The sequence below is a fragment of the Rosa rugosa genome, chromosome 7 (assembly GCF_958449725.1).
Source record: "Rosa rugosa chromosome 7, drRosRugo1.1, whole genome shotgun sequence".
Classification (NCBI taxonomy): Eukaryota; Viridiplantae; Streptophyta; class Magnoliopsida; order Rosales; family Rosaceae; genus Rosa; species Rosa rugosa.
In genome coordinates, this window is record NC_084826.1 from 17,897,285 (window position 1) to 17,923,855 (window position 26,571).

General features: G+C 41.8%; 3 protein-coding genes across 3 annotated transcripts; 2 read left to right on the plus strand and 1 right to left on the minus strand.

The window, feature by feature from the left end:
* Positions 1 to 12,720: 12,720 nt before the first annotated feature.
* On the plus strand, positions 12,721 to 13,419 carry LOC133721105 (small ribosomal subunit protein eS17y-like). Its single transcript, XM_062147629.1, has one exon. The coding sequence runs from the start codon at positions 12,801 to 12,803 to the stop codon at positions 13,221 to 13,223; it is 423 nt and encodes a 140-aa protein (XP_062003613.1). The 5' UTR covers positions 12,721 to 12,800; the 3' UTR covers positions 13,224 to 13,419.
* A 1,391-nt stretch (positions 13,420 to 14,810) lies between these two features.
* On the minus strand, positions 14,811 to 18,688 carry LOC133721049 (uncharacterized). Its single transcript, XM_062147565.1, has 8 exons — positions 18,521 to 18,688; positions 18,344 to 18,446; positions 18,115 to 18,219; positions 17,932 to 18,017; positions 17,304 to 17,545; positions 16,984 to 17,173; positions 16,344 to 16,527; positions 14,811 to 15,410 (listed from the first exon to the last, which is right to left on the minus strand). The coding sequence occupies exons 1-8, from the start codon at positions 18,574 to 18,576 to the stop codon at positions 15,108 to 15,110; spliced, it is 1,269 nt and encodes a 422-aa protein (XP_062003549.1). The 5' UTR covers positions 18,577 to 18,688; the 3' UTR covers positions 14,811 to 15,107.
* A 1,178-nt stretch (positions 18,689 to 19,866) lies between these two features.
* On the plus strand, positions 19,867 to 22,727 carry LOC133721468 (uncharacterized). The gene is made up of 3 exons (XM_062148090.1): positions 19,867 to 20,140; positions 20,730 to 20,909; positions 22,414 to 22,727. Exons 2-3 carry the CDS (start codon positions 20,754 to 20,756, stop codon positions 22,579 to 22,581), a joined length of 324 nt encoding a protein of 107 aa, XP_062004074.1. The 5' UTR covers positions 19,867 to 20,140; positions 20,730 to 20,753; the 3' UTR covers positions 22,582 to 22,727.
* The last annotated feature ends 3,844 nt before the right edge of the window (positions 22,728 to 26,571 follow it).

The following is a 26,571-nucleotide window of genomic DNA, read 5'->3' on the forward strand; positions in this document are numbered from 1 at the left end:
GGAGCCACCAAGGATTGATAGAGATTATTGAGAACCATACGAAGCAGGCAGCGTCTGATATGGCAAGTCTTCGTAAAGATGGAGAGAATCTCGCAACTGAGGTGGCCATGCAAAGAGCCGAGTTGAACCAAGCTAGAGAAGTGTTGAACAAGACGTTAGGTGATCCTAACGTTATCCTGGGTTCCCTTGGCCAACCATCTGGTTCAGGCAAGTACGTGCCGCCGAATCAGCGAGAGAAAGTTAGCAGCAACACCACTGCACCTCCCACAACAGTTGCTGCTACGCCACAGAAAAATAAAGAACAAGCGCTGGTTATTGGCGGTAGCAAAGAAAAGGCTACTTCGTCAGGCGGGCAGACCACCAAACAGAGGCAGCAGACATCGAAATGTGGCACAGCTCCGTCCGACTCCACCGTGTTTGTTCAGTACGACAGCGACGGGGCGGAAAACATATATCAAGAGCTGCCAGGAGGTTATTACGGGATTGACCAAGCTGGTAATCCTGTCAAGATAACAGCTTTGACAAAAGAGATGCCTATGCCGGCAGTGACTTTTCAACAGCCCGCTACAACCCGCGCTGTCCAGATGGGAGAAGAGGCAGTAATTGTGAACCAAGCAACACCCATACAGGCTGCTCACCACACTATGGCAATACCTCCCCCTCCTCTAGGCCCGGAATATGTTAGACGAGACGAGGTCGAGGAGATGATCAGGCTGGCTAACTCGAGAGCCCAAATGGATGGGGTCTATGAGGGACCTTTCCCGCCGCATATAATGCTCGCGCCATTTCCCAGGGGATATAAAAACATCATATTTTCTACTTTTTCAGGGGAAGACACCGAGAATGCGATCACTCATCTGGCCAGGTTCAAAGTGCAATGCGGCCAGTACCAGAATGATGACATCCTCAAGTGCAGGATCTTTGGCACTTCTCTTTCGGGAGCGGCCTTCAGGTGGTTCCAAACTCCAACCAGGAACAGTGGCAGATTGGCCCGCAATGGAAAAACTCTTTCGAGAAACTTTTGGAGCCATTGAGCCTGAAGTTGATTTGGCTTCTCTCACCCAGATGGCTCAGCAGCCTACTGAATCCGCCGTTGCATACCTTCAACGCTTCCAGATTCAGAAGGCCAAGTTGAACGTGATCCTGCCAGAGAAAGAGTTGATCAAGTTGGCGATCAAGGGTTTAGAGCCTCGACAGCGAAAGAAGCAGCATGGCAGCATGATCCAGTCAATGGGAGAACTCATCACAGAGGTGGGCAGCTTCGAGCATCTCCTTAGAGAAACTGATGCGAGGAAGAATGCCTCCAAGGGGACATATGTACCAGGAAAACATCGCACTGTAGCGGCCCTGAGCTACCAACCGGCTACTTATGACCCCTACTATCACCACCACAGTGAAGAGTTGAGTCAAGACGATGATGAAGAGGAGGATAATGACATCGCTGCTTATGAGCTGACAGGGAGAAAGAATCCAGCCTTGAAACAGTTGAAAATTTCCAAAGAACCTGTCAAGCTCAAATCAATGGCCTTCACCAAACCGGAATTCGCGGCATATACATATGATGCCAATAAGGCACATGAAATCCTAGATGAGATGATCAACGCGAAGATGGTAAAGACCGACTTTGGACCGTTTCCTCGTCCAGACCAGCTAAAAGGGAAGAAGTACTGCAAATTTCACAACCTGTGGAATCATAATACAGCAGACTGTGTGAAACTCAAAGACCAGATTCAGGTATGGCTTAACAATGGTAGTTTCCAGGTAGAGGCTCCAGTAACAGCGGCAGCGCTCGTAGACCTGAACCCTTTTCCTGACACTGGGGTCAACATGGTCGACGTGAACTGGACTAAGCAGAGTCGGAGGAAACCAACCCTGGATTTGAATGAAAAGGCGAAAGGAGACCAACCTGACAAGGATGAGCCTCCTGCAAAGAAGAAGTTTGAGCCAGTGAGTAAAGCCTCATTTGTGGTCTTATGCTCGCGGTGCAAGGAAGAGTGTGGCATTCAGGTGTCACGCGAAGAGGGCGAGCAGACATTTCGTTTTGGTTCTCTCCCACCCATCAAATGGTCGTCACCATCACAGAACTATCAACCTTCCAGTCCAAGAAAAAACGTCGTTGAGCGCCGCACGCTGACTTGCAGTTGTGCGCCGCACGCTGACTTGCAGTTGAGCGCCGCACGCTGCCTTCATGGCTCGCACGGCCTGACCCGCCCGACGATCCGGTCGTCGCTGTCCTAGAACCTATTGACGTCGATTGGCGAATTCCGTTGATCGCTTACCTCAAGCATCCAGATCTTACGACAGACAGGAAGGTTCGTTTTCTTGCCTTGAACTACTTCCTCAGGGGCGATGAGCTGCGACGACGCGGGGAGGATGGCATGGACTTCAGATGTGTCTATGGCAGCGAAGCAAAACGGCTAATGCGCGAGGTCCATACAGGAGTATGTGGCGCCCATCAAGCGGGCCCTAAGATGCGTTGGCTTATCAGGAGACATGGCTACTATTGGCCTGGCATTTTGAAGGATTGTATCACGTTCGCAAAAGGATGCCAAGATTGTCAGGCACATGGCCCAGTGCAGCACATCCCCAACATTCCCATGCAACCTATTATTAAGCCTTGGCCTGCGCGCGGTTGGGCATTGGACTTGATTGGGATGATTCACCCCCATTCTTCCCTTCAACACAAGTTCATCATCGTGGCCACAGACTTCTTCACCAAATGGGTCGAAGCTGCACCTTTGAAAGAGGCTTCTGGTGCCACCATTTGCCAATTCATTTTCCAGCACATCATCTGCAGGTTTGGTATCCCTGAAGTGCTCGTTTCCGACAGGGGGGCAGCGTTCATGGGCGGTGAGGTAGAGACACTTGTCAACGTGTTGGGCATCCAGTTCATCCACAGCACTCCATATTATGCTCAGTCCAACGGTCAAGCGGAAGCCAGCAACAAGATTATTATCACCCTTCTCAAGAAGATGCTTGTTGAAAACCCTCGCCAGTGGCACAGCACGCTGTATGAGACATTATGGGCTTATCGCACTTCCAAGAGGAATCCCACTGCTACAACGCCCTATGCACTCATGTTTGGTCATGACGCAGTTTTACCCTTAGAACTCAACGTTCAATCCTTGCGAGTCCAAGATCAGCATCACTTGATAGGCGAAGACTATGTCCAAGCGATGTGGCAAGAACATGAGGACCTCAGCGAGCAGCGCTTAACAGCTTTGGATAATTTGGTAATGGAAAAACAGCGTGTTGCTCGCGCCTATGACAAGAGGACGCGTGGCCGTAGTTACAAAGAAGGTGACCTTGTTTGGAAGGCTGTTCTTCCCTTTGGTGAGAAGTTGACAGGTCGCGGTAAATGGACCCCGCGATGGGAAGGACCCTTTGTTGTTCACCGCATTCTGGAGCGCGGGGCCTTTCACCTCAAAGATTTGGACGGTGACATCCATCGCAACCCCATCAACGGACGATTCCTGAAGAAATATTACCCTAGTGTTTGGGAGTTCGAAGACCCTCCAGATTCCCCTTCTCAGACAGGGGGGCAAACATAGTCTTCATCAGTTCCCAACATCCATTTTACTCAGGCCTTTCTTGTGGCCTTCGCATCCTGTCTTCCCTTCACCTACGAACCCTAGGGGGGCAACATCCTATATATTCAGGCCTTCACAGAGGCTGTATATTGTAGCAATACTTTTTGTAGCAATTTATTTTCAAATTTCTTGACAAGACGTGTTAAGAATATACATATATGTAATGGCCTATACATGAGGCCTTATTTTATAACAGTTTCTTTTGCAATAATACTCAGAAACTTTCATTCATAAAGTGGCTTTGCGGCCAGAAGCAATACAAATCGAAACTATTACATTTGCAGGTTACAAGGCCAAAAGTGGCCCACAAATCATAAGAGTTGCTGAAATCTTGAATCTTGCGGTGACAAAAAGGCGGTGCTATGATCAAAAGTTCTCCTCCTCTCCCTCTCTTCACCCACATGTCTAATCTGATCTGAGTTGCAGGTGCTCTCATTTGTACTGAAGATGGAGGGAAGGAAGTAATCCATTACCCTCCGGGATGGAGATGGTCTGCAGGAGAGCGCAACTCACAACCACATCTACCTCTAGGGGAAAAACATAAGTCAGACAGTCTGGCCCTAGAGGTAGGCTGCGAAAAAAGAACGCTCGGCCAAAAGTGGCCGCCCGCTCTTCTCCCGCCTGCTCCACACGAGAAATCTGAGGAGAGGGATCACTCAAAATCTCTTTCCGCCGCGTTAGGAGCGCCGCGTGTTCTTCAGCCTAACTGAAACCGGAGATTCCTATCCGGATTTCCAGAGACCAAAGACATGCGGATGGACCTGAGATTAGGCCATGAGACCTACCCAGGTATTGAGATTAAGCCATAAGACCTAAGGTTTTGGGTTTGAGGCTGAGATCGTAAGGAGAAGATTTCAGAAACAGAAGAAAGAGAAGTAGGGTTTGTGACACTATTACTGGGAAAGCCATATTCGCTTGAGTTTTTCTTCTCACAAGCACTGGTATTTATAGGACCAGTTTCAGTGGTCTCAACTCTAAGAGGGGCAGTTGAAGTACGTTCAACGCCATCAATAAGAGTATCGATGGAATTGAATGCAAAGATCTCGGAAATGAAGTTGATTGAAAGGACGTGGGAAGCGGGGCAGTTTTCAAGGAGATAACCGCTTTGTTTCGAGAATATCTTTTCAAACAGTTTCAACAGCAATAAAGGTGAATTAAACGCTAAACTGCCAGAAAATCTGAACATGTATTTGGGCCAAGCAAGTTGGGCTAAATATTTTAAATATTATTCATAATATTGTTCATACAAATATGGGCTCAGTAACGGAATAACTAGGGGCCTCAAAGTCTCCGGCCTGCTCGGGTCAAGCGGAGAAAGAGTTCGTCCAGTCGAAAGTTAGCATCTGCAGCAGCTTGAGCAGCTTGTTGGGCTGCCACACGGGCTTGGGCCAGTTCTTGGGACAGCGTCTCGAAGGCAGCGAGGGGTTGTTCCAATTGAGGCTCCGCGTGGGCAAGCATAGCAGTGACCTCGATCAAACGGGCTTGAAAAGAAAGAATCTGGGATCTCAGGTGGTTCCTCTCAAGTGTCAGATCCCTGATGAGGTCAGCCTGATCACCCAAGAAACCGCGGGCATTATCAGTTTGATGAGTAAGAGCTTGGTAGTGTGTTTCAGTTTGTCTAGCCTGCGCGTTAGCGACTGCCCTCTCGTTAAGCCCTTGTGGGAGATCTTGCAGCAGTCCATCAACCTCTTGGAATTGTTCTTCAGTGACAGCACCCTCGCGAAGAAGCACCCTCAGATACTCCAAAACTCTCGCGGGCGCACCAGGAATCAGTATATCGGGACCCAAGAGGCGACGAAGACCTTCCCTGGCTTCATCTACAACCCCAGGTGGGGTCACTTCAAGCACGCGAGCTAAACGTTCTAAAGTGGATGGAGTAGGGGGCTCAGCGCCAGGGGCCTCAGGAGGCTCCGCGACAGGTATAGCTTCAGGCACTGGTTCATGAATTTCTTCAGGTTCCCCAGCTTCAATGACTTGGGGGGCATGGGGAGCAGGTTCTTGGCCAACCACACTAGGAACAGGTTCAGCAGGATCCTCGTTCGCGATTTCTTCTGCTGCTACTTCCGCGTTTGGACCCTAAAAAGAAAAGATATACTTTCAGAATAACCAAGCCAAAGGGAAAAGATGAACATTTTTGATTAAGAGAGTTACCTCTTCAACTGCTGGTTCGCGGAAACCTACCATTGGCGCTAGAGCAGCTTCACCAAGGATTAGGTCCAGGTCAGGCACCGTCGAGGCCAGAAGGGGAATGGGTTTCTCGCGGAAGGTAGGAAGGAGAGGCATCTTGTCTTCAACCTCAGGCGGAGCGTCAACTATAACTGGTTCTGGAATTACAACCAACTGCATTTGGTTTGCCGCATTGATCGCAGAAGGGGGGCCATCATCGGTCTCTTGGGCGTTTGTACCAGATACGCCCTCGCCGGCAGCAGAGGATCCTTCCCCAATTGGCCTTGAAAGCCTACGACGAACCTGAAGCAGAGAAACGTTATGAGCTATACATAACAAGACAAGGCATCAATGTTTCCGGGAGAGAGGCATTACCAGTCGATCAGCGGTTGGTTCGTCTTCTGCCCATGGATCAGTCCTGAGCTCAGCGCGACTGCGTTTGCGTGCCAGAGCGGCGGCAATCTGTCAAGATTTAAACAAAGTCAATTAGACGTTGAGAAGGCTGCTAAAATAAAGAAGGTTCTAAAGCAAGAACCCTTACAGTCTGAGGATCGTCATCGTCAGAGGAAGTATCCTCTACTTCAGGCCTGATCAGTACTGCTTTTTACTTAGCAGCTGGACCGGTGGCCGAAGGAACATCCACTGCGCGACTGCCTGAAGATGGCGCGCGTCCCTGCTATAAATTTCGAGTTAGGAGACAGAGGTGGAGGTGATAAAGGAAACAAAGGAACATATCAAGGCAAGTACCTCTGGAGGTTGCTCGCGAATAACAATACCAGCTTGAACCAAGCGCGGGGCTCGCGTGGGTCGCGGAGCCGGTTCGGGTGGAGGAGGTCTTTCTTATGAAAGCGAGCGAGTGCTTCAGTATCAGCATCATAAGGATACCTCAAGTCTTCGAAGATGGCCGCGAAGAGTTCGTCGTCCCTTTGCCCCCAGCAGTTAACAGAAACTTCTTTCCACCATTGATCGTAATCTTCAGCGGTCCCATCCACGGGGACGATAGTATTAGCCCAGTTTGGGAGGTCGACCAGTGCGAGCATGCTTTGCTCTGGCGGAACCCCATCAGAGGGACCAATTCGTCGCCAAGAGGTATAAAAATTCTAGGCATCATAGAGGGGAAAAGGCACCAGCTGAATAAGACCAAACTGGCGGGCAAAATGGTTGGGGGCATAGAGCTCATAACTAAGTTCATCAGCAGCGAGCCTAATGTCTGAACAAGAGATCGCGCGGCGAAAAGCCAAGCGCGCGCGATCATTATAGTTGGGAGCCCCAGAAAGAAATCCGTTTTGAAGAGGAGCAGGGTATCTCCTACTGAGTATTAAATCACAGTATGGCATTTCGTGTAGGAGATACAAGTATGAGAAGCATTCAGAATAGGGGGGAGATGTGTACCTCGCATCGCGACAAAACCAATGACCAAGAAGGGCATTAGTCGGTGGTAGGAGTGGAATATCGTCGCGGCGGAAGAATGAAAAATAAGTTTGAATCCAGAAATCAAGGATCCAAAAAGGGCCAGAAATGCTGGTCTCAAAAGGATGCATAGTGGCCTGATATAGAGTACGGTAGAGGGCGCCCAACAATGGTTGTCCTAATCCCACGCGGCGGCCATTGTAGAGGGCTGTCGCTAGAAAAGTCCAAGCACCAGTGGGCTTACAGGAGGAAGTACAGAAGATGAATTTACAGAGCCAATACTCCAGAAAAGCGATGCCACCAGTAGCATTGCGCTCCTTGCGATAGAAAAGCAACCACCGCGGGTAAGAGCCGCTATGAGCACTGCGACCAGTTTGGTTCATGGTTGATGCGAAGGTGTCAGAATCGAATTGGCCATGCAGATAGGGCTCGCCATCGATGGGCAGTCCAGTAATGGTGAGGATGTCCAACAAGGTTATACTCATTTGACCAAATCGGAAATCGAAAGTATTGGTAGCAGTATGCCAGAAGCAAAGGAAGGCAGCAAGTGGTGAACGATTCCCACCGCGAGGAAGGCGAAAGCATAAATCGATAGTGTGGGTAATACCTGCTTCGTTCCAGCGAGCCAAATCTCGTGCTCTTACTTCATGATACCAGGAGATCTCCTCTTCGCTAATTTTGGATGGCCAGTGCCCTATTTTTGCTCTATGATTCTGCGCACCCCAACTGCTGAAATCCGCAGGGGTCCTCCGGAGGACTTGAGTGGGTCTACGAATGGGCAGGCTATAGAGAGGGAGAGCGTCAGCAGGAATAGAGTCTCGCGGTGTTGGACCCAGTCCGGCGTGATGATCTGAAAGCCTGAGAAGCAGAGGCCTCTGGACAGAGGTATGGATACGACAACGGCCACCGATGTTGGCTCCCCAAGTGCGAGCGACACTCTCAGTGAGCTCTTCTTCCTGATCAATAATCACCTTCTTTGGGGGAGCCATTTCTGGGTTTCTGTAAAGCGGGTATGGAGCGAGAGATTTCTGGGTTTAGGAGACTGGAAGGGTTTCTGATGTGACAGGTCTCTATTCGGCTGCGGTATTTAAATAAAAGATTTTGTGAGGGAAACGATGCGACGAAAAGACGTTTTGCCAAGCGAATAGACGCTACCTTCATTAATGACATCGTTTCGATCACCAGGCATGTCGTTTTAACCCCCTTCTATCAGTTACATCTTAGTGGGCCTGATATCGGGGCTTGGGGGCAATGTTTGAGCCCAAAAGTAATTTTGGCAAGATCCTTTAGTGGATTCAGCACAGCGGGCCGATACCTGCGGCCCAAAAATAAGCCTATTCGGGTTTGGGTTACAGCTTCACCCATTCCGTGATCCATAAGGAAAACGAAACCTTATTGGAGTCGGGTAGCGAGGATTGAATAGGAAACTTCAACCAATAATCCTTCTGTGGTAAGGAGCAGTCGAAACCCTAGGTATATATACCAGGTTTCAAGGACGAATTAAACCTCTCTCTCATATCAATCAATCCTAGCGATTACAAAGCCTCCCCGGAGCAAACCTTCAACCTCGTTGAAACCCGGTGACCGCCCGCCAGTCCTAGTCTCTCTAAGAGCCGACTGTCAGCATCACCAGATCAACCCGACGACCGTACTTCCAGTCCCAGTCTCCCCAGGAGCCGACTGCGAGCGCAACCGCCACTGTTACTACCAGCGAAGCAAGGGTAACGCCCTCGCAACCCAGCGAAGCTAAAGTCACGCTTTAGCGCAACCCGTGCTTTCTCCAAACTTCCCAGTGATTGCTCTGCTTAGTCTACAACACTAAGTATCGATTCGGTGACGCGAAGAGATCACATCCAAAATCCTTATCCGTAAGGCAGAAAGTCCTTTCCCGGAAGGCTAGAGAAGAACCTTGTGGCGAGGTTGGTGCTCTCCTCGTCCACAACGCTTGAAGAAGAAGTCAGGTCAAGGGACTACCCCGACGACTGCACCCCACGGTGCTGGCACGCCTGCGCACACGCTCAAAAGAGACAGTTTGCAAGCCAACTGGTTTTTGCGCCAAACAGATTCTTCCATTCAATCATCTGCTTCCAATATCAAAGGGCCAGAGAGATTTGTTTTGTAATTTCTTGTCTTTTAAAATATGCATAAATACTAGCTATAGAACTAATTTTTCGCTAAAGCCAGACAAAATGTAAATTCTTAAGGTTGTGGCATGATTCAGTTCAGTACGTATAATCAACATTCTTTTATGTAGTTGGATATTTGTTTCTTATCATATAAATGAGAAAACTATGGGAAAAAGAAAAGAAAAGAAAAGAATGAACTGGACGATTTGTCCATCAAACCGCAAAGAGAGAGTAATGGAAGAAACAAAGAAAGATCGAAACGAAGACTAATCGAGTGAACAAAGATAAGAAGAGTAGGCTAGGCCTATTAAAATTGTGGGGTGAGATATATACAAGTATTCATTCATATACATGTTTATACTAATTAGCAGGTTAGTATCTCATGCAAATAGAAACTGAAGAATATCATGCCCCATTGAATCTACATGCATATTCAATTAATTAAGAGAAATGTTAAAACCTAAAACTACTTTTCGCATCTTTACTTACAAACTTGAACATATTTATCAATTTGGTTACTGTTACCTTTTAAGTTTATGCTGGATACTACATGAATATCCAATTAGTTAAGAGAAAAACTAGAACCAGTTAAAAAAAAAATATGAAAACCCTATTCTCTCTATTCTCCCTAGCAGCACCTCCCCTTGCGCTCACTCCAACCCATCCTCCTCTTGATGGAGAGGCGCTTAGCGGCTCTGGCCGGTCTCCAATATCAGGGCACCTCTGCCCTCTCATTGCTCTATCTTTGTCGGATCTGACTGCCACTTTTGACGATTATTATGGCGTCGATCTTGTAGCCCTGTTCATTCGGGCGGGCAAAAGCCATGGCGGTGGTCATAGGGTGAAACTCTTCATCCACGATGGAGACCCAGTTTCCTCGTCCTGGTTGCCTCCTACAATTGCTGGGACCGGTGTGACACCTATGTGGCTGCGATTGAACATCCCTGAGGCTGCTGAGGGCGGGCTGCTAGTAGGCGGAGGAGCCAGCGGAACCTTTTGGCTGCTATGGAGTGAGGAGATCTGCTTTGCCGATGCCACTGGGTATGGAGGCGATATTGATCTTGGGTCCTTGGGGTTTCATCTATTCGGACAGGAGACCAAAGCAAAGGGTGGAGGAGTGCTGCTGCCGGCGAAGCTGGATGCTGGTGGCGAAATTTCATGGGCTCGGGCTCTGGTGCATAATAGGCTCTGGGTGTCCAGATCTGTATGGCAGGCAGTCTGCCGCTTTTGGGTTACAGCTTCACCCACCTCTCGATGGCTTTGACGGCGGAGACTATGTCAGTGTTCATACCATGGCTGGTTGAATGGCCGTCGGTGATTCTGGTGGCAGGGGAAGCATGCTGGTGGGTCCTTGGGTTTCTTGGGCCGCTGGTTGAGACTGCAGCTCTGCACTCAAGTTTTGGGCCAGGATCTCTTGGGTCCAAAATGAGTATTGGGTCTTTGTACCCATTTTTAAATTAGTTTTGTTTTTAACTAGCCTATTACTATGCGAGATTAGTTCATAGTTATAGGCTTGCTTTAAATAAGTGAGCATGGGTACCGTCAAATGATCGGATCTAATCTATGTATCGCTGTGGTTTACCACAAACTCTTTATCTACCCATAGACGGTAGAGGGAGGATATGTAATGGTCATTTCTGGCCTGAGTATTATTAATATATCGACATGATATTCTTCAAAAAAAAAAAAAAAAAATTAGTTAAGAGAAATGCTAAAACTTAAAAGTTCTTTTCGCATTGATCTTTATTTACAAAAATAAATTAATTTGCTTATTGTTCCCCTTTAAATTTATGCTAGATAGCCTAACTATATTTTGACTGCGCTTATTGCTACCCTAACAAAAAAACATTTCACCCTACATAATATTTTCACCTTACTTAAATTTTTTTGAATTGCGATATGCTTGGTTTATCCATTATAAACTACAAAAATACCCTTTGGTGTAACTTTGAATATTATTGTGGCTAATTATAATTTTTGTCTTAGGGTATATTCTTTCAATAAATGCATGAAACACATGTAGAGTGAACAAAGGATTTAATAGGGTGGCAATAGCCGCATTCTATATATTTTTTTCTCATTGGAGTAATGTTAAGTGAACCACATTTTTGGCACTACATATCTGTAGATATCCCCTCGTGTGACAGTTTATGTGAGACATAAACCACCCTATCAAAAGCTGTCATTAAAAGATCTGGCACATCCACATAACCTTTCACATACATGTTCTACATTATCTATTTTATTTTAGTTTTCAAAATTAAATACACTAATTATTTTATTTTATTTAGTTTAATTTATGCTTTCCTTCTAATTCTAATAACCCTATCACAACTCCCGTCCAATTTTTAAACATATATTATAAAGGTTTTGTTACACATTTTCCCAATTGTGCTGTAACTATGTATACACGTGTCTACGCGCTCGCATGTGTGTTTTAAATTTTATGCATATTTTGAGAAGAGCGATACCAATTTGATTAATAATAAATTAATACCCCAACTTATTTAAAAAAATAAAAAATAGTACAACATGGTAACAGCTGAATATGTTACACTCTATTACAAAAATTTAACATAATCAAGATGGGCGAGTTGGTCTAAGGCGCCAATTTCAGGTACTAGTCCGAAAGGGTATGGGTTCGAATCTCATTCTTGACATTATATTTATAATTTTTTCAATCATGTTATGTATTGGCCATATTAAAAGCCTTTAAATCCCTATGAAGAGAATTCACAATATAGAAAAGATAGAACATTCATATCTATCATTTTAGTTTCTTCTAATATCTTTGATTTTTTTTTTAAACAAATATCTAAATAGTAGGTTTTGAATTCATGTCTTAAACAAATTCTCTCATTACATATTTTATTGAAACTATTGATTGAAGCGTATGTATAAGTTATCATCACATGGAAAAGAATATCATGTTAACTTTTCCTATCACAATTTCTGTATGAGTTTATACAAACAATAAAAAAAAAATCAAAATTAGTTGGTCTATTAGTATTTCTCCTCACAATAATAGATGAGGTGTATTCGACATTTTCATTAATCAAGGCTTGAGGATAGCCGCACTAGTTCTTTATTTTAAAAAAGAAAAGAAAAAAGGATGAGGTCCAATTCCTTAAGTTTCACTATATTCCATGACTTTAAGAGGCAACAACCTTTAGGAAACCCAGATCCCAAAATTTTCAACTTGTAAACTTCCCAACAATTTCTGTGTGTTTGTGTCAATAAGAATACGGGTTTAAGAATCCTAACATGCTGCAGGTTAGGCTTATAAAGACATTAGTGAGTACTATTTTTTCAACACTATACGACCCGCTAATGTAGTTCAACTAACATATTGGGCCAAATAACAAACAAAAAAAAACCCATCAGGCCCATAACCCCATTCCTCCCGCTAGTATAAAAACCTCAAAACCCTAGCCACACACACACACAGCCGTCCCTCTCCTCCCAAACCCTAGCCACTCCCTCACACACACAGAGCTCCGCCGCCGCCATGGGACGCGTCCGCACCAAGACCGTGAAGAAGTCCTCCCGGCAGGTGATCGAGCGGTACTACTCGCGCATGACCCTCGACTTCCACACCAACAAGAAGGTCCTGGAGGAAGTCGCCATCATCCCGTCGAAGCGCCTCCGCAACAAGATCGCCGGATTCTCGACCCATCTCATGAAGCGCATCCAGAAGGGCCCCGTCCGCGGCATCTCCCTCAAGCTCCAGGAGGAGGAGCGCGAGCGCCGCATGGACTTCGTCCCCGACGAGTCCGCCATCAAGACCGACGAGATCGCCGTCGACAAGGAGACCCTCGACATGCTCACTGCCCTCGGCATGGCGGATATTCCCGGAGTCAAGAAGGTGGATCCCTCTGATCTCCAGACTGCGCCGATCGGGTACGGCCGCGGCGGCCCCAGGAGGTACTAGGAAATGGTGGCCGGTTGCCGGTTTTTCGCCGCCGCAACGGTTTTGATGTTATAGTAAATTGGATTTTTTTTTTGGATTAGGAACCATGTCTAATTTGCTATGCTTTTTTTTTTTTTTTTTTTGAGTTTGTTGTGAACTAGTCCTTTATGGGAATTTCTGTTCTGGATTAAGAATTTAAAGCATGTCTCTTTATTTAGATTGCTGCATAAATCGTTTTGATATGGTTGATATTTTGGCTGATTGATGTTAGGGGTTTGTTTAAGAATGATTACAGTAGGGTTTAGATTTGAGTTTATTTGGAAGGATCTGGTTTGGTTATGATTACTTTGGTTCCACAAATGACATTGTGGCTCTAGGTCCCAGGAACTGAAGTGATGTTGAATTCAATTATGCAGTTTATGAGAGGGGTTGTTAGTTTGTTTAGGTGTTAAGAGAATGCAAGCTTATTTATTAGTGAAGCCGTGGATAAATCCCCAGGCTCATACTGACCTGCTTTTTTCTGCTTTTGTTCACATTTTCTTGATGCAAGTTCTAGGTACTTGAGGGTGCATTTTGTTTGGAAATGTATATACTAGAGTTGAACTGCGACATAAGGGTGCATTTATGTTTTTTTTTTTAACATGTCTTTATAGTGATATGGGAGCTGGAGAGTGCTCTCAATTTTAGTGAAAAGTGATAACCTGAGTGGAACTAGTAAAGATGATAGTCATGAATGAAAAACAACAAGATGTATGGTGAGGGTAGGCTTTGTTTTGAATGTTGATGATATGAAGATTGGTTATCTTGAAAGACTGGCCCTACAAAAATCTTAAATCAAGTTTCTGGTTAGCTTGTTGAGTAGTGTTTCTGGTAGAAGATGAGTTTCACGCTTTTATGCTGTATTTTTTTGGTCTGAATCTTGACGGTATCCTGTTTTTTTCCAAAGAATTAGCAGCCACTATCCTGTTTCTTTCCAAAGAATTTTAGCAGCCACCAATTCGATTGAAATTCCAAATTGTGGACTGTTAGACAGTTGAGATTGTTTTATGGCATTCAAAATAGTCATGCCTCTTACAAAATCGCAAGGTAAACTACCCCAAAATCACAGGATGATAATCAAATAGTCATGCCTCTTACACAGATTTGTAGTGCCACGAGCCCACGATCCTCCAATAAACTTTGTTGTTCCGTTCTGTACCGAGGAAATTTGGAGTGTCTCCCCTATATTAACATTTAACAGAGACATCAAATTTTTCACTTGGTATTTGTTTCCTTCTCAGGAGAGGAATGTGTTCATTACAGTCATTTCCTCTCAGCGGCAAAGGGAGGCAGGCACTCTGAGGTCTAGGCTGAAACCACACGGAAGATCTGTAACACAAGAACTGTTCTTTTTGGCGTTTGATATTACTGAGTAGAGTAGAACAAGTGGGTAATGGTGGTGAATGGGGTGCTAGATCAAAAGTTGTGTGGATTGGATGGCGATTTAATTTGCCCCGGTCATGAGGGTTCAGATGGTCACTATGCTTTTGAGTAACTATACCCATTGCAGAATATCCCCATTGCAAATTACTAGGGAATGCTCATTATTGATAATAAAGCTCCACCATCTCCAGCTAATGCAATATTATACTTCTAGATCATTTATGTACAGAGACTAGAGGATATAAGAATACAATATCAAAAGTACAAGGACTGTGATAAAGAAATGGAAGCAAAAGCCATACTTGTAAAGCTACAAGCAGACAGCAAACCAATGACCACGAGATCACAGTGAAATCCTGTTCAGCTATTTGCAAGTAAGCCACATCAGAAACATCATGTCTCATTGAGCTAGAAGATGCAATTGTATAGAAAACCTGTCAGACATTCAAATTACGACCATGCCGGGATACTGTACATAAATTACTAGCTGGAATTTGCGAGCCCAACCATGTTGAGCATATGACGATCTTCCTTAAACCTCTCCAATACAGTGCCTTTAGCACCGTCCTGTTTTTCTTCATCTGCTGCTTTCCTAACAACTCCCCAGCATTCTATTACTTCCGGGCATATTCGGCTGGTCTTGGAGAGGCAAGGGGAACCAAATGTGGTACACGAGAAAGTGTGCCCCTGATCAAAGTTCGCCGAAAGGAAGAGACCAAAGTGATTCACCTTTCCTCCAAAACCAATACCATTTGGGATGCTCTCTGAACCGAAATTCACAGCACACTGCCAAAAAGGAAATAACAAGATCAGCATATGATTCATAAGAACTTGAACTCAAGAGCTTTAGTCATGTATATGATTCATAAAAACTTGAACTCAAGAGCTTTAGTCATGTATATGATGCAGCTTAGTGGATTGACTCTGAATGCAACTAAGAAAACCTAATGACATTCTTCGTCAGTATAGCATAACAAATATATAAATTTCAAGTAACTTAAGAAACACAGAAACAATATCGAATAACCTTCTTTTCGGTCTGAATATCGAATTACTAGTATAGCATAACAAATACAGTAAAAATTTTAGGTAGTCTAAGCTGAAGGATTAGCAGGGATTTCACACCACCAGTGTTTAGACTTTAGATAGTTTCTCCAAGACTTCAATTTCCACAGCGCACATATCTAAACCAACTGATTTAATGTTTTGGCTTAAACTTCACTAACTTGGTGATTCTCCATAAATTCATATCAATTCCTAATCTGATGAAACTTCACAACATCTAAAATGCCGTGCCTTTTCTGCCTACTGGAAATCTTGTCAATTAGAGAAACAAATTCAGCTTGTGGCAGAGCGACGATGTGACATTCCAGAAGGTAGGGACATGCAATTGGAGGGGACAGAATTCATAATATTACATCTAGTTTAGGTGGAACCCTTTCCACTCAAAACACTTAGCAACTATAAAATACTAATTGATAATGTCCCTTTAGCAATATATAGCATACAAACATCCAGAATGTACCCCTCTGGATTAGAGTACAGACTATCATATATTGAGAGAGAATTATGCCTGTCAGCCTGTCAGGCCATAATGATGTTAGATTGTTTAGAAAAAACAAACACCAGAAGGCAAGAGTTGAAGGCTAAGATCTTTCCAAAAATTACACTGCAAAGACCTCTACTTCAGAACCAAATGAGATTCAATCAGAAACTCACCCATTGTAGATTAGTGTTTGCTCCAGTAGGTCTATATATAGATGCCTTCGGATACAATTGGAAAAGAAATGACTTCAGATCACCATAGAAATCACCATGCCTCTCCCACGGTTGGGAAGCATAACCTCCATATACATAACCGTCTTTATCCTTGATAATGAATACAGTTGCCCCTTTATCATTTCTGCAGTTCATTGAACAATTACCCATTCCAGGCCAAATTAGTTGCAGCAACTGATAAAACTGGAATATAAATAGAACAAGTATTTAGCATTTTATCTAACCAGGGGAAAGAACTGAATACTGTTATAATCTTTAATCTTTCCAAACATTCTGGGGAATTAAAAATATCCATTGGACCCAAGAGAAATGAAAGAAAATGAAAGGAATGGCTTGGTGCAGTCACATCAGCCACAGAATGTAAATCTAAAGCCGAAAAGGAGGGTTACCATATGGAACTTGCGCTCACTACTTAGCTAAGAAGGAACAGCAATTCCACTTTAAATCTTAGAGTTAACTTTCACAAAACATTATCACTCACTACCGTGCAAAGACAAATTTTACTCAACATACGTAGGAAACAATTTCGTTCAAGTGATTCTTGAAAGTAAAAATCTTAAAATACAAGCAAGATACTCACGATATGTTTCCCACAAATGTGTTGAAGCTCAGACCATTAACAGCACTATGGTATAATAGTTTCCATTCTCCCAGCTCTTGGTGAGGAAGGATTCCTCCTATATGCCAGGCATACACCTCGTTTAATAATATCATATTTGAATTGATGTTTTCCACTTGCAATAACCGTGGAACCTGAGAACCTGGCCTTCCTACATTGAAGGTAATTTGAAAAACAAAAGTCAGAAATATCCATGAAATTTCAGATTCTCTAAAACAAATAGGGATGACCATTTAGAGTTTAAAACCATAAGCCAGAGGATAAGAGATCAAGTAGAAAACCTTGATCAGGTGGAATCAATAAGCTTCCAAGGAACTTCCTGACAGAAGGAAGAAGAGTGCACCAAGTTCTGAAATCTTCAAAGGACAAACTTTCCTCAGTATGTCCTTCGTCGTGCTTTGTAAACTGTGCAGCATTAAGAAATGCATTCACAGTTTCCCGATATGTACTTGATCCAGGTTCAGAGTTTTTTGTTTTGAATATGTATTCAAACATTGCAACCAGAACACCTTCCAGATCAGACCTGAATTTTTATTCCTGTTATCATATATATCAGAGAATACATAAAAAAAGAATTGCAAGGAAAGTACTTCTAAAGGAATTTAAACAAGCAATCACCAAACTGTTCCTTATCTCTGCAGTCCACATTAGCACATACCAAATGCATGTCTTAGAATGCCAATTCGTAAGTCTAAATCATCACAATGACCATATATATTTCTAGTCTATGAAGCTGTAGAACTATCCCACACCCCGAAACTAACACACTAGCAACATAATTTTAACAACAACTGTACTACCCCGCGCCGCTACTTTCGTAGTGCAAAACATATATGAATGTAAACAACATAAGCATGCACTTCTATAAATGTAAACAACATCCTATTATTGCCCTTATGTCGGATTCACCTCCCCAAAATGCCATCGCCGTTTAGGTCCAACAATTTATATATGAACTCTTCAATATCATCTCTTGTTCCCTTCTCATAAGTCCCCTGCAACACACACACAATGAAGTAAACAGAGTAAGTGAGCAGTCAAAAACCAAACAAACACCACCATTCACAACTAGGTTCAACAGAAAGTACTTACTTTGGCTACCACCAGGTCTTCAAAAGTGAGCTTCTGGTCTTTCCGTTGCTGGGTTACTAAATCAAACATCCTATCTCCAAGAGGACCATGAAGCCCGAAATAAGTCTGCGAAGGCATAAAGCTATAGCTAATTTAGGAACTACCATGGTCACAAAATAATGAAAATCACAAAAGAATGAAACTTTATGGAAACTGAGAGAGGAACAGGGAAGGGAATGAAGCAATGGACCTGAAAAACCGAGGGAGAGATGAACTGGCCGTCGCTGTGTGACTGAGCAGCCAAGGACTCAAGCAGGGACTTGAGATCTTCAAGCTCAGTATGAGTGAAAGCTCTGGAATCAGTTCAAAATCAAAGTTAATTAAGGGGCTGTATGGGATATAGTTGGAGAGAGAGAGAGAGAGGAACCTGGAGGCGGAAGCAAAGCGAGGATCTTTGGGAGGAGGTGACTGAGCGTTGCCCATCTTTTCTGCTTTCCTTGTTCTACAGTTTGCAAACAAAATCTAGATTATCTGGAACACGATTTATACGTTCTTGTAGTTTCTGTTTCAGAACAGGGGCTTGTGTTTTGCTATATGTTCAGACTGCCCAATGTTTCTCAATAATTATAGTATTTCTGTTTTGATCTTTTTCCAAAAACAAGGTGTCACATAAAAAAGTTTTTATAATTTAATTTTTGGAAAATACTTCAGTACATTAATGTACCGATACATCAAGTATACTAGGTTCAATACAGAGGTAGACTAGCTCGGTACCAGGGTAGACTAACTCCATGCATGTCTACCCATGTACTGAGCATGTCTATCTCTGTATTGAACTAGTATACTTGATGTATCGGTACATTAATGTACTGTAGACGATCCCTTAATTTTTAGCCTGACCGTGTTTATTTATAATGTTAGTGAGAATTGAACTCGATCATCTGTAAAATGAGGGTTTGACCGAAGAATAAGGATTTAACACCTCGCAATACGAGCCCTATTTTACTGTAGACTAAAAGATATCTCCACCTTAAATTAGCTACAAACTAGAAGGATCGTGTCTTTTCCATATCAGGGCATCATGTAAAATATTATCTCACATTGTATCAAAAAATAGATGAGTCCACCGAAAAAACTTTGTCGAAAGTAACTCCAACAACGCGCACTACCTTCTCAAACCTCAAAACATAAGGTATGGGGTGTAACACGCAAACCTTCAAAGAATTGAGACTCTGAGAGGGTCGATATCAAGAATCTTGTCCCTTAATTTCATTATCGGAAACTGCACTAGGAATTGACTTGCCCTATGTTTTGACACTGAACCACACTACCAAACAACCACACCTCCAGTATGTAGCTCATAAACACCGTGCAGACTAACAACAGATGATAAAGAATACAGCACATCAACAGACATTTCTTTAATCAGAAATACAAAAAGTCACAAACTCACAAACCCTATAAAATCATAAGAGATAGAGAGCTATGTGGTTTATTCATCTTGATTGCTCTCTTTAACATTTACTATGCTATTGTGGAGACAAATATTACCGTATCAAGTAAGTTTTGATTTTTAAAGTTTTTGAATTCCAAGTTATAAGTTTTCTTATTTTAAAATAAACATACGTGTTATTATTCCTGTCGACCATAAAAAACAGAAGTTATGAATATCAAAAATTTTAATTTTAGATGGTGAAATGAAAACTTTTAGAAAACCGAACGACCAAATTGCAAAAGATCGAGGACTCTCAAATCTTAGTCATATATAGTATAATGATCATCCCAATAAACAAGAATTTAAGAAGTGAAATGGGAAGCCAAAACCATTGTTAAAAAGCAATATATCAGAAAGAGAGAGAAACAAGAAAAGGTTATGGTATAGTGGAGTCTTTCTTCTAATTCAAGAGCACAACAAAGTGAAAGACGCGTTAATGGCCCAACCAACATAAGGCCATCTCTGTACTTTACTCTCTGTTTTCTTCCAGACTTGAACAGTTGAGTAACACTGAGACATGCCCTTCTTCTTCTTCTTCTTCAGCTCAGATCTGTAAGTTTCACAGAACCTCATCACCCTCTCTCTCCTTTATTATTTCTCTTCTGGGATTATCATTTCGGTTACACTTTACTCTTCTAGTTAGTTGTTTTGAAGATTTATTCGTAGTGCCCTGGATTGGGATTACGGATTGTGTTTGGTTAGTGAGGAAAATGTGGGCAGCAGAAAATTAATCCAAAAGTTCCCAACTCCATAAGTTTCTGTATTAGTACTTACTTTTGCATAGGTAGGAATTAAAGGTCTGAGATTTTTGAGTTCTTGATGAAGCATTAAAGATGTTAGGGATGAAAGTTTTTGGGTTTTTTATTTTTGTTTTTTTATATGCACCCAATTGCCAAAAAGAAATACTATTTTTTCTCTAGTACCAACTACTCATTTCAGTCAGTATTTATCAAGATGGATGAAAATCAAGTTGGGATCTTTTCGGTCAGTCCTAATAATAAAATCAGCACATAATTGTGTAGTTACAGAGTTGATAACTTCTCAAAAAGAATGTCATTTCTGTTCTTTTGGCTCTGGCTTCTGATTTCATGAAGATAAGGTTATAGGATTGTTCCTATGCTAATTTGTCAATGTGTGACAGATTTGGTGACCGCTCCTTCTGACAATGTCAAGACCCTGGGTACTGGTTTGTCTTCTCCTGTTAATTGTGTTTACATCACAGTTAGAATGGAAGCAACAATATGGGAATGATGAGCCGAGTCCAAACCCTTCAAAGAAACAGCAATATATATCTGAAAGGGAAGAAGCTGTGAAAGAAAAGGTGACTTCTTTTCTCTGCCTAGTATTTATGCCCTTTTTTGTGTTTGCCTATTGAAATGTGTTTCAGTGTTAGTGACTTTAAGAAATATTAGCAATAACTGGGCTATTCTGGCCAGGAAAAAGAATTCTTTTAAATTCAAAGTTTATGCTGTATGTGACCTGTGGGATCAACACTTGAGTTGTCCTGGACCTGTGGGATTGACCAACATGTGAACAGCCTATTGAAATTTGTTTCAGTGTTAGTGACTTTAGGAGATTTAAGAAATATTGGCAATAACTAGGCTATTCTGGCCAGGAAAAAAATAAAATAAAATTCTCTTAAATTCAAAGTTTATGCTGTATGTGACCTGTGGGATCAACACTTGAGTTGTCCTGGACCTGTGGGATTGACCAACATGTGAACAGCCCAATAAATGTACGGTATTATACAAAACAAAAACAGAAAATTGTTGTTAGGGTTTTTGTCGGTCTTCTTCTCACTTCTAATTTCAGTGGTAATCAGAACAGAACCACTTGTCCACATTTCCCTCTTTAGTACATGATAACCTTGCTTTTAATTCTTGTTCAAAGAAAGTAATCTCTACAAATGACACATGAACAATTCAGATATGAGACCTTTAGTTGATCCTCTGAGGCCCTGTGAACATTAAGAATGTAGCCATCAATGACCTCAAGATCCATGGTGTTTCCCAGTTCCCACTGGTATTAGGGAACATGGTCAACCAGAAATTATTATGTTCGCACCCACAAAAGTGATGTGTGTGATTCATTTTTTTCTCTTTCTAATATATTGTATACTGGTCTTTGATATTTCATGGTGTGCTTGTCAGAATTTTATAAAGGACGAAATACAGAAATATATATATTTTGAACTTATCTTGAATCTCGCTCTTAAAAGTTCATCTCTTTTATTTTCTTAGCTTCCATATATTGAAGAATGCTTCTCCCATTGACACAATTTGTCTATACAATGCATATCCAAACAAAAAAACCTCTGCCTTATGACGGTGGGTTGTGCTAACTCACATCTTGCGAGAAAAAAAAGAAGAGATTTTCTTTTTTTCTTTTGTATCTATATTCGTATTTGCTTTATTCATTCTCCAATTTGGCTTTTCACCTAGTGTTTCTGTCTTTCATTATATTTCTGGATAATGGCCTCGTTTTTCTAATGAGTCAAATATCCTTATACCATATCATCTTTAGTATCCGAGTTGGTGACTGAAACCAGAACCTTAGGATCAGATTACTCTACTAAAAGTGATACAACCCTTCTCTTCCCACTCTTACTAGTGAGAAGTGTAATTAACATGGCATGGATGAATGAAATAGTAACAAGTGCATTACATATTTCAGTTTCTAATGGGAACAGGAAGAGCAGCATTTGTGTATATGTTTCTGCAAGAACAAAATATGGCCTAATTGCCTTAGTGCATAATATATGGTATATTGCAGCTTCAACCTGGTAAATATGTTCATTAATGTCATTGGCTTTCAACTTTTTACAGATTATACTCTCTCAAGAGAAAAATATACAGAAACTTAATGAGCTCGTGCGGAGTCTTCGAGAACAGTTACTACAATGTAGAGGTGAAAGTGAGGTTGTCAATGGCACTGCAACACCTTTGACCGAACTTCTTTCTGACCTCGAACGACATGCACTCTTGGAGGATTAGTCATGGATCATATGCGTTAAACATCAATATATGTATCTGTAAGTAGGCACAACAAAATTCTTTTTTACTAAGCTACTTAGCTTCATCTGAAACATATCCTTGAATGCTTGAATGCCAGAATACAATATCAAACTCTCATCTCAGTATGTTCTGGATGTGTGAAGTTCATGTCTTAGTCTTTTGCCTTTCTAGTGAATACATGTATTGCAGCAGTCACTGGTAGTAAAAGTATTTGATGCTTCGCTAAAATGGTGGATCATAGTATGCTGTTGTTCATAGGTTGGTGATATCATTGAGTAGATGGTATGGTGGTCTGAAATGAAAACCAAGGTTCAAATGTGTTCTTCACTAAATGCACAGATTTTCTTTTATTTTTATTTTTAATGTTTCTTTGAACATCATATAGTTACCTATTACTTCAACACTTTAACATCAAAAGGATGGATCTGAGTTTACAAGTAAATAGAACTTACATCAGATAAAGAGAATCTCATTTCACAAGTAACTTCAAGGTTACAGATAAAGAATTTCCGAGATGCTGAACATGGGAAGTTTGTATTGCTCATCTTTGTCATTCCCAGTAAATTGGTTTTCAGTTTTTCACTAAGACCCAAGACCTTGACCGGACTACAAAGCTGACTTATAACTTACTGTGTTTCTGCATTGAGCTATAATTGATTAAGGGTTTGTCAGTTAGGAGAACCCAATGGTTGTGTTTCCTAGCCTGAACCTGTTCAGTGTTTCTGTTTATTATATCAATAAGACAATAACACTTCTGAACAGCGTGACCTTTCATATTCCCAGCGATTATGTCCTCTCAATATAACGATGAGGGATTAGTAGGAATGGTGAGGCCAATAGTTTGCTCTCCTGTGGTCTGGGGTTCGAACCTACTATCTGTAGTTACCTAGCTATTTGCTAGTGTCTCCTACATCTTAAATATTTAGGATTGGCAGGGGCACAATGTTTGAGCCCGAATATGCAAAGTGTGTTTGGAGGATTTCGAATTTTCTATGTATTGAGAAATAAGTATGTGATCTCGATATAGTCGTTAAAATAAAGAGAACAGTTGGGAGGGATTTATGAATTTGCACAGTGAATGTCCACCCTGGATTATTCACTGTACCCTTCGTCTCATGTGTTAATTGTGTGAAGTCCATTGAGATTGATGTTTGGATTAATATTTTGGTGAACAAACATGGTTGCATAACGAGTCAGGAACCTAATGAGTTGAAGGCACACTTTGGTGATAGTTGATTTTAAGTTGGTAATTGAGTTCAGTAGTTCCTCATATAAAATTATTGACTATAGAGATAGACAGGGAAACAAAATAACTAGAGGCATAATCCATACACAACAGATGTTGATAAGGTATAAGGTCATAGTTAGGAGGGCAGGCCTATACACCCTATGGATGTTGAATATTCTAAAGATAGCATTACCAGATATATAAGCACCCAAACTTTGTAACCACAGTGCTGCTTCAGTACTCTTAAGTTTTTATTATCTTGTTGCTCCTGCATCAGTTTAACAGCCCTACTGCTAGGTTTTACATATGCATGATGCCATTAGCCTTCTGTAAGATTCAACATTTCCATTTCTCAACACCTAAATATGAACACTGCAGTATGAATTTACTATGTCTGATATTTCAATTTATAGTTATGTGTGGAAATACTTAAATGAGACAGTGCTTTAACTTCTTAGTACTATTTCTGCAAACATCATTCATGGTGGATGTTAGACCTTTCTTACCTTCTTTGGTTTCCTTTCCTTCATGTATCCATGATTAGACAACCAGGTAATTCTCTGAAAATATAGAAAGAGGAGTCGTGCCTGAGTATCTGCCATAAAAGGACCGAGCCATGCCAGATGGGAAGCTATATAATACAACTCAAACATAATTATTTTAATATAGCTGGCTCTGTTAGGTACTGATTATTTCCCAACCGTCTAGTATTCTCGTCCAGGCTTGAGTCACGAAAGTCCAGGCTTGAGTATTTTGTATATTTAGGTAACTCAATTTGGTTTTTTTTTTCAGTCAAAAAGTACGTCAATTTTTTTTTTTGGTTAATAAAAGCAAGTCAATTTAGTTACTCAACCCATCTTCTCTAGTAGTTATATCATAAAATAGTCCCTATTTCTTACAGTTGGTCATAAAGTTTTAATATCCATACTTCTCTGGCATCTCTGCTGTTGAATTACGAATCTAGACATTTAGAGTATTTCAATCTGGGTACTTGACTCCACAATGTGTTCTTTCCGAAACTTCATGATTCTACTGCCTGGAAAGTTCAAGGTTTTTTCCTCAGATCTGTGTACTACATGGTAGCTTAGTGCAACATGAATGATTTCTCTGCTGGGATTGTGGAAGTAAGATACTGTTATCGTTAAGCTAGTTTCCAGATTAAACCTGATCATACTAGCTGATTTCTGATGGTTATGTGTGAAGGTATGATAGTGAATTAAATTAAAGCAGCTTATTTACTTTCAACCTTAGGTAAAAGGTGTAAGAAATCAAGTTACAGTCGAGTAAGAAGATATTTAATGTTGGTTTAACTTCAATCTGCCAAATATGAGCTTGCCTCTGGACCTGAAATTCGACCGTGCCAAATTGAGTTAAAGATGGAGCATCAAGTTATCGAGACTTGATTTAACTTAACTCTGTCAAACCTGAGCTTGGGTATTTACTCCAGCTTGACTTGAACAGTTCCTTCCAAGCTTACCCTTTACCTCTATGTCAAACAAAACAAGCTTGAAGTTTTGCTTGGCTTTTAAGTCATGAGTCAAGCTCAAGCACTGTCAAAGTTAATAGTTTCACCTGTGATATTGCTGCTGTATATGAGAAATGAGAACCCACATTCATAAATTACGAAGTATAGTGGCGATCACAAGATGTACACAATCAAGCACAATTAAACACAGTTAATGCCATCAGTATGTGCATGGGCGAGTGGAAATCACAGGGTACTATATTCCAGGACCAATTTCTTGAAATTGCCGGGCAAGTGGCAATTACAAGCTATTAGAACCAGAGATTCATGCCCTTAAGTTGTTCAAAACTTGTCTGCTTAGGATTTAGTTCACAGATTTGTTTTGATGTTAGGCATTTGAAAGGTGAAGCACTGTTCACTCTTACTGGCTTCTATCTGAGATTATGGTAGTTCTGCACTTGAAGGTGCATGAGGTGAAGGCTTTACTCAATATTGATGGTGAAAAAGGCTATAATGATTTTCGTGCTGGCTTTGCTTTGATGACTCTTCAGTCCTTGGTCCGCAGTCCTCACTAATGAATGCCAAAAGTTTGAATGCTGGGCCTGCTGTGCAGATTTCTGGGACAATAGTAAGACTAATGGCAAGGTAGTTGAGAGAACTAAACTTCCTCTTTCATCATTCCTCGCTGCTCTTTAGTTTAGTTTAGTTTAGTTAGTTAGTTTGTTTTTTTTTTTTTTTGAAGGGGGAATAATCACTCTCGAGCCAGACCATGTTTGACCTTGTTTGCAAGCTTAGGCCTTTAGAAATTAGCAGAGGAGACGGACAGATCTACCTATCCCGACAATAGTTCAAGCAATGCTAACCAATGACACTTAATGCGTCATATGCAAGTAATTTTGCATTCAACTTTGTCCTTCATATGTAGCTATAGAGTTGTTTTCATATTTATGTCTGGCACATATCTTCCTTAAATGGTGTAACTGTACCCGTCCTCTGATCATGTATGAGCCTCAAAATGATTTTAGAGCTTGTTGGTTGTTCTTGTGTAGGAAGCGATGTTGTTCATAGCTGTTTTACTAGACATGTCTCCGGTAAATGGATTTGGAAGCACCAAAGAGTGCTTCTGTAACTCAAAGACGTACTTGAAACTGTTTCTGACCAGTTCGACTAGAAGTGCTTTTGAATACCGGATAGCCATGAGCATGTCTTGTAATTATGTCAACTGTTATCAGTCCCTTGAAAGAAAACATTACTGTGTAAATTTAAAACCATAAGC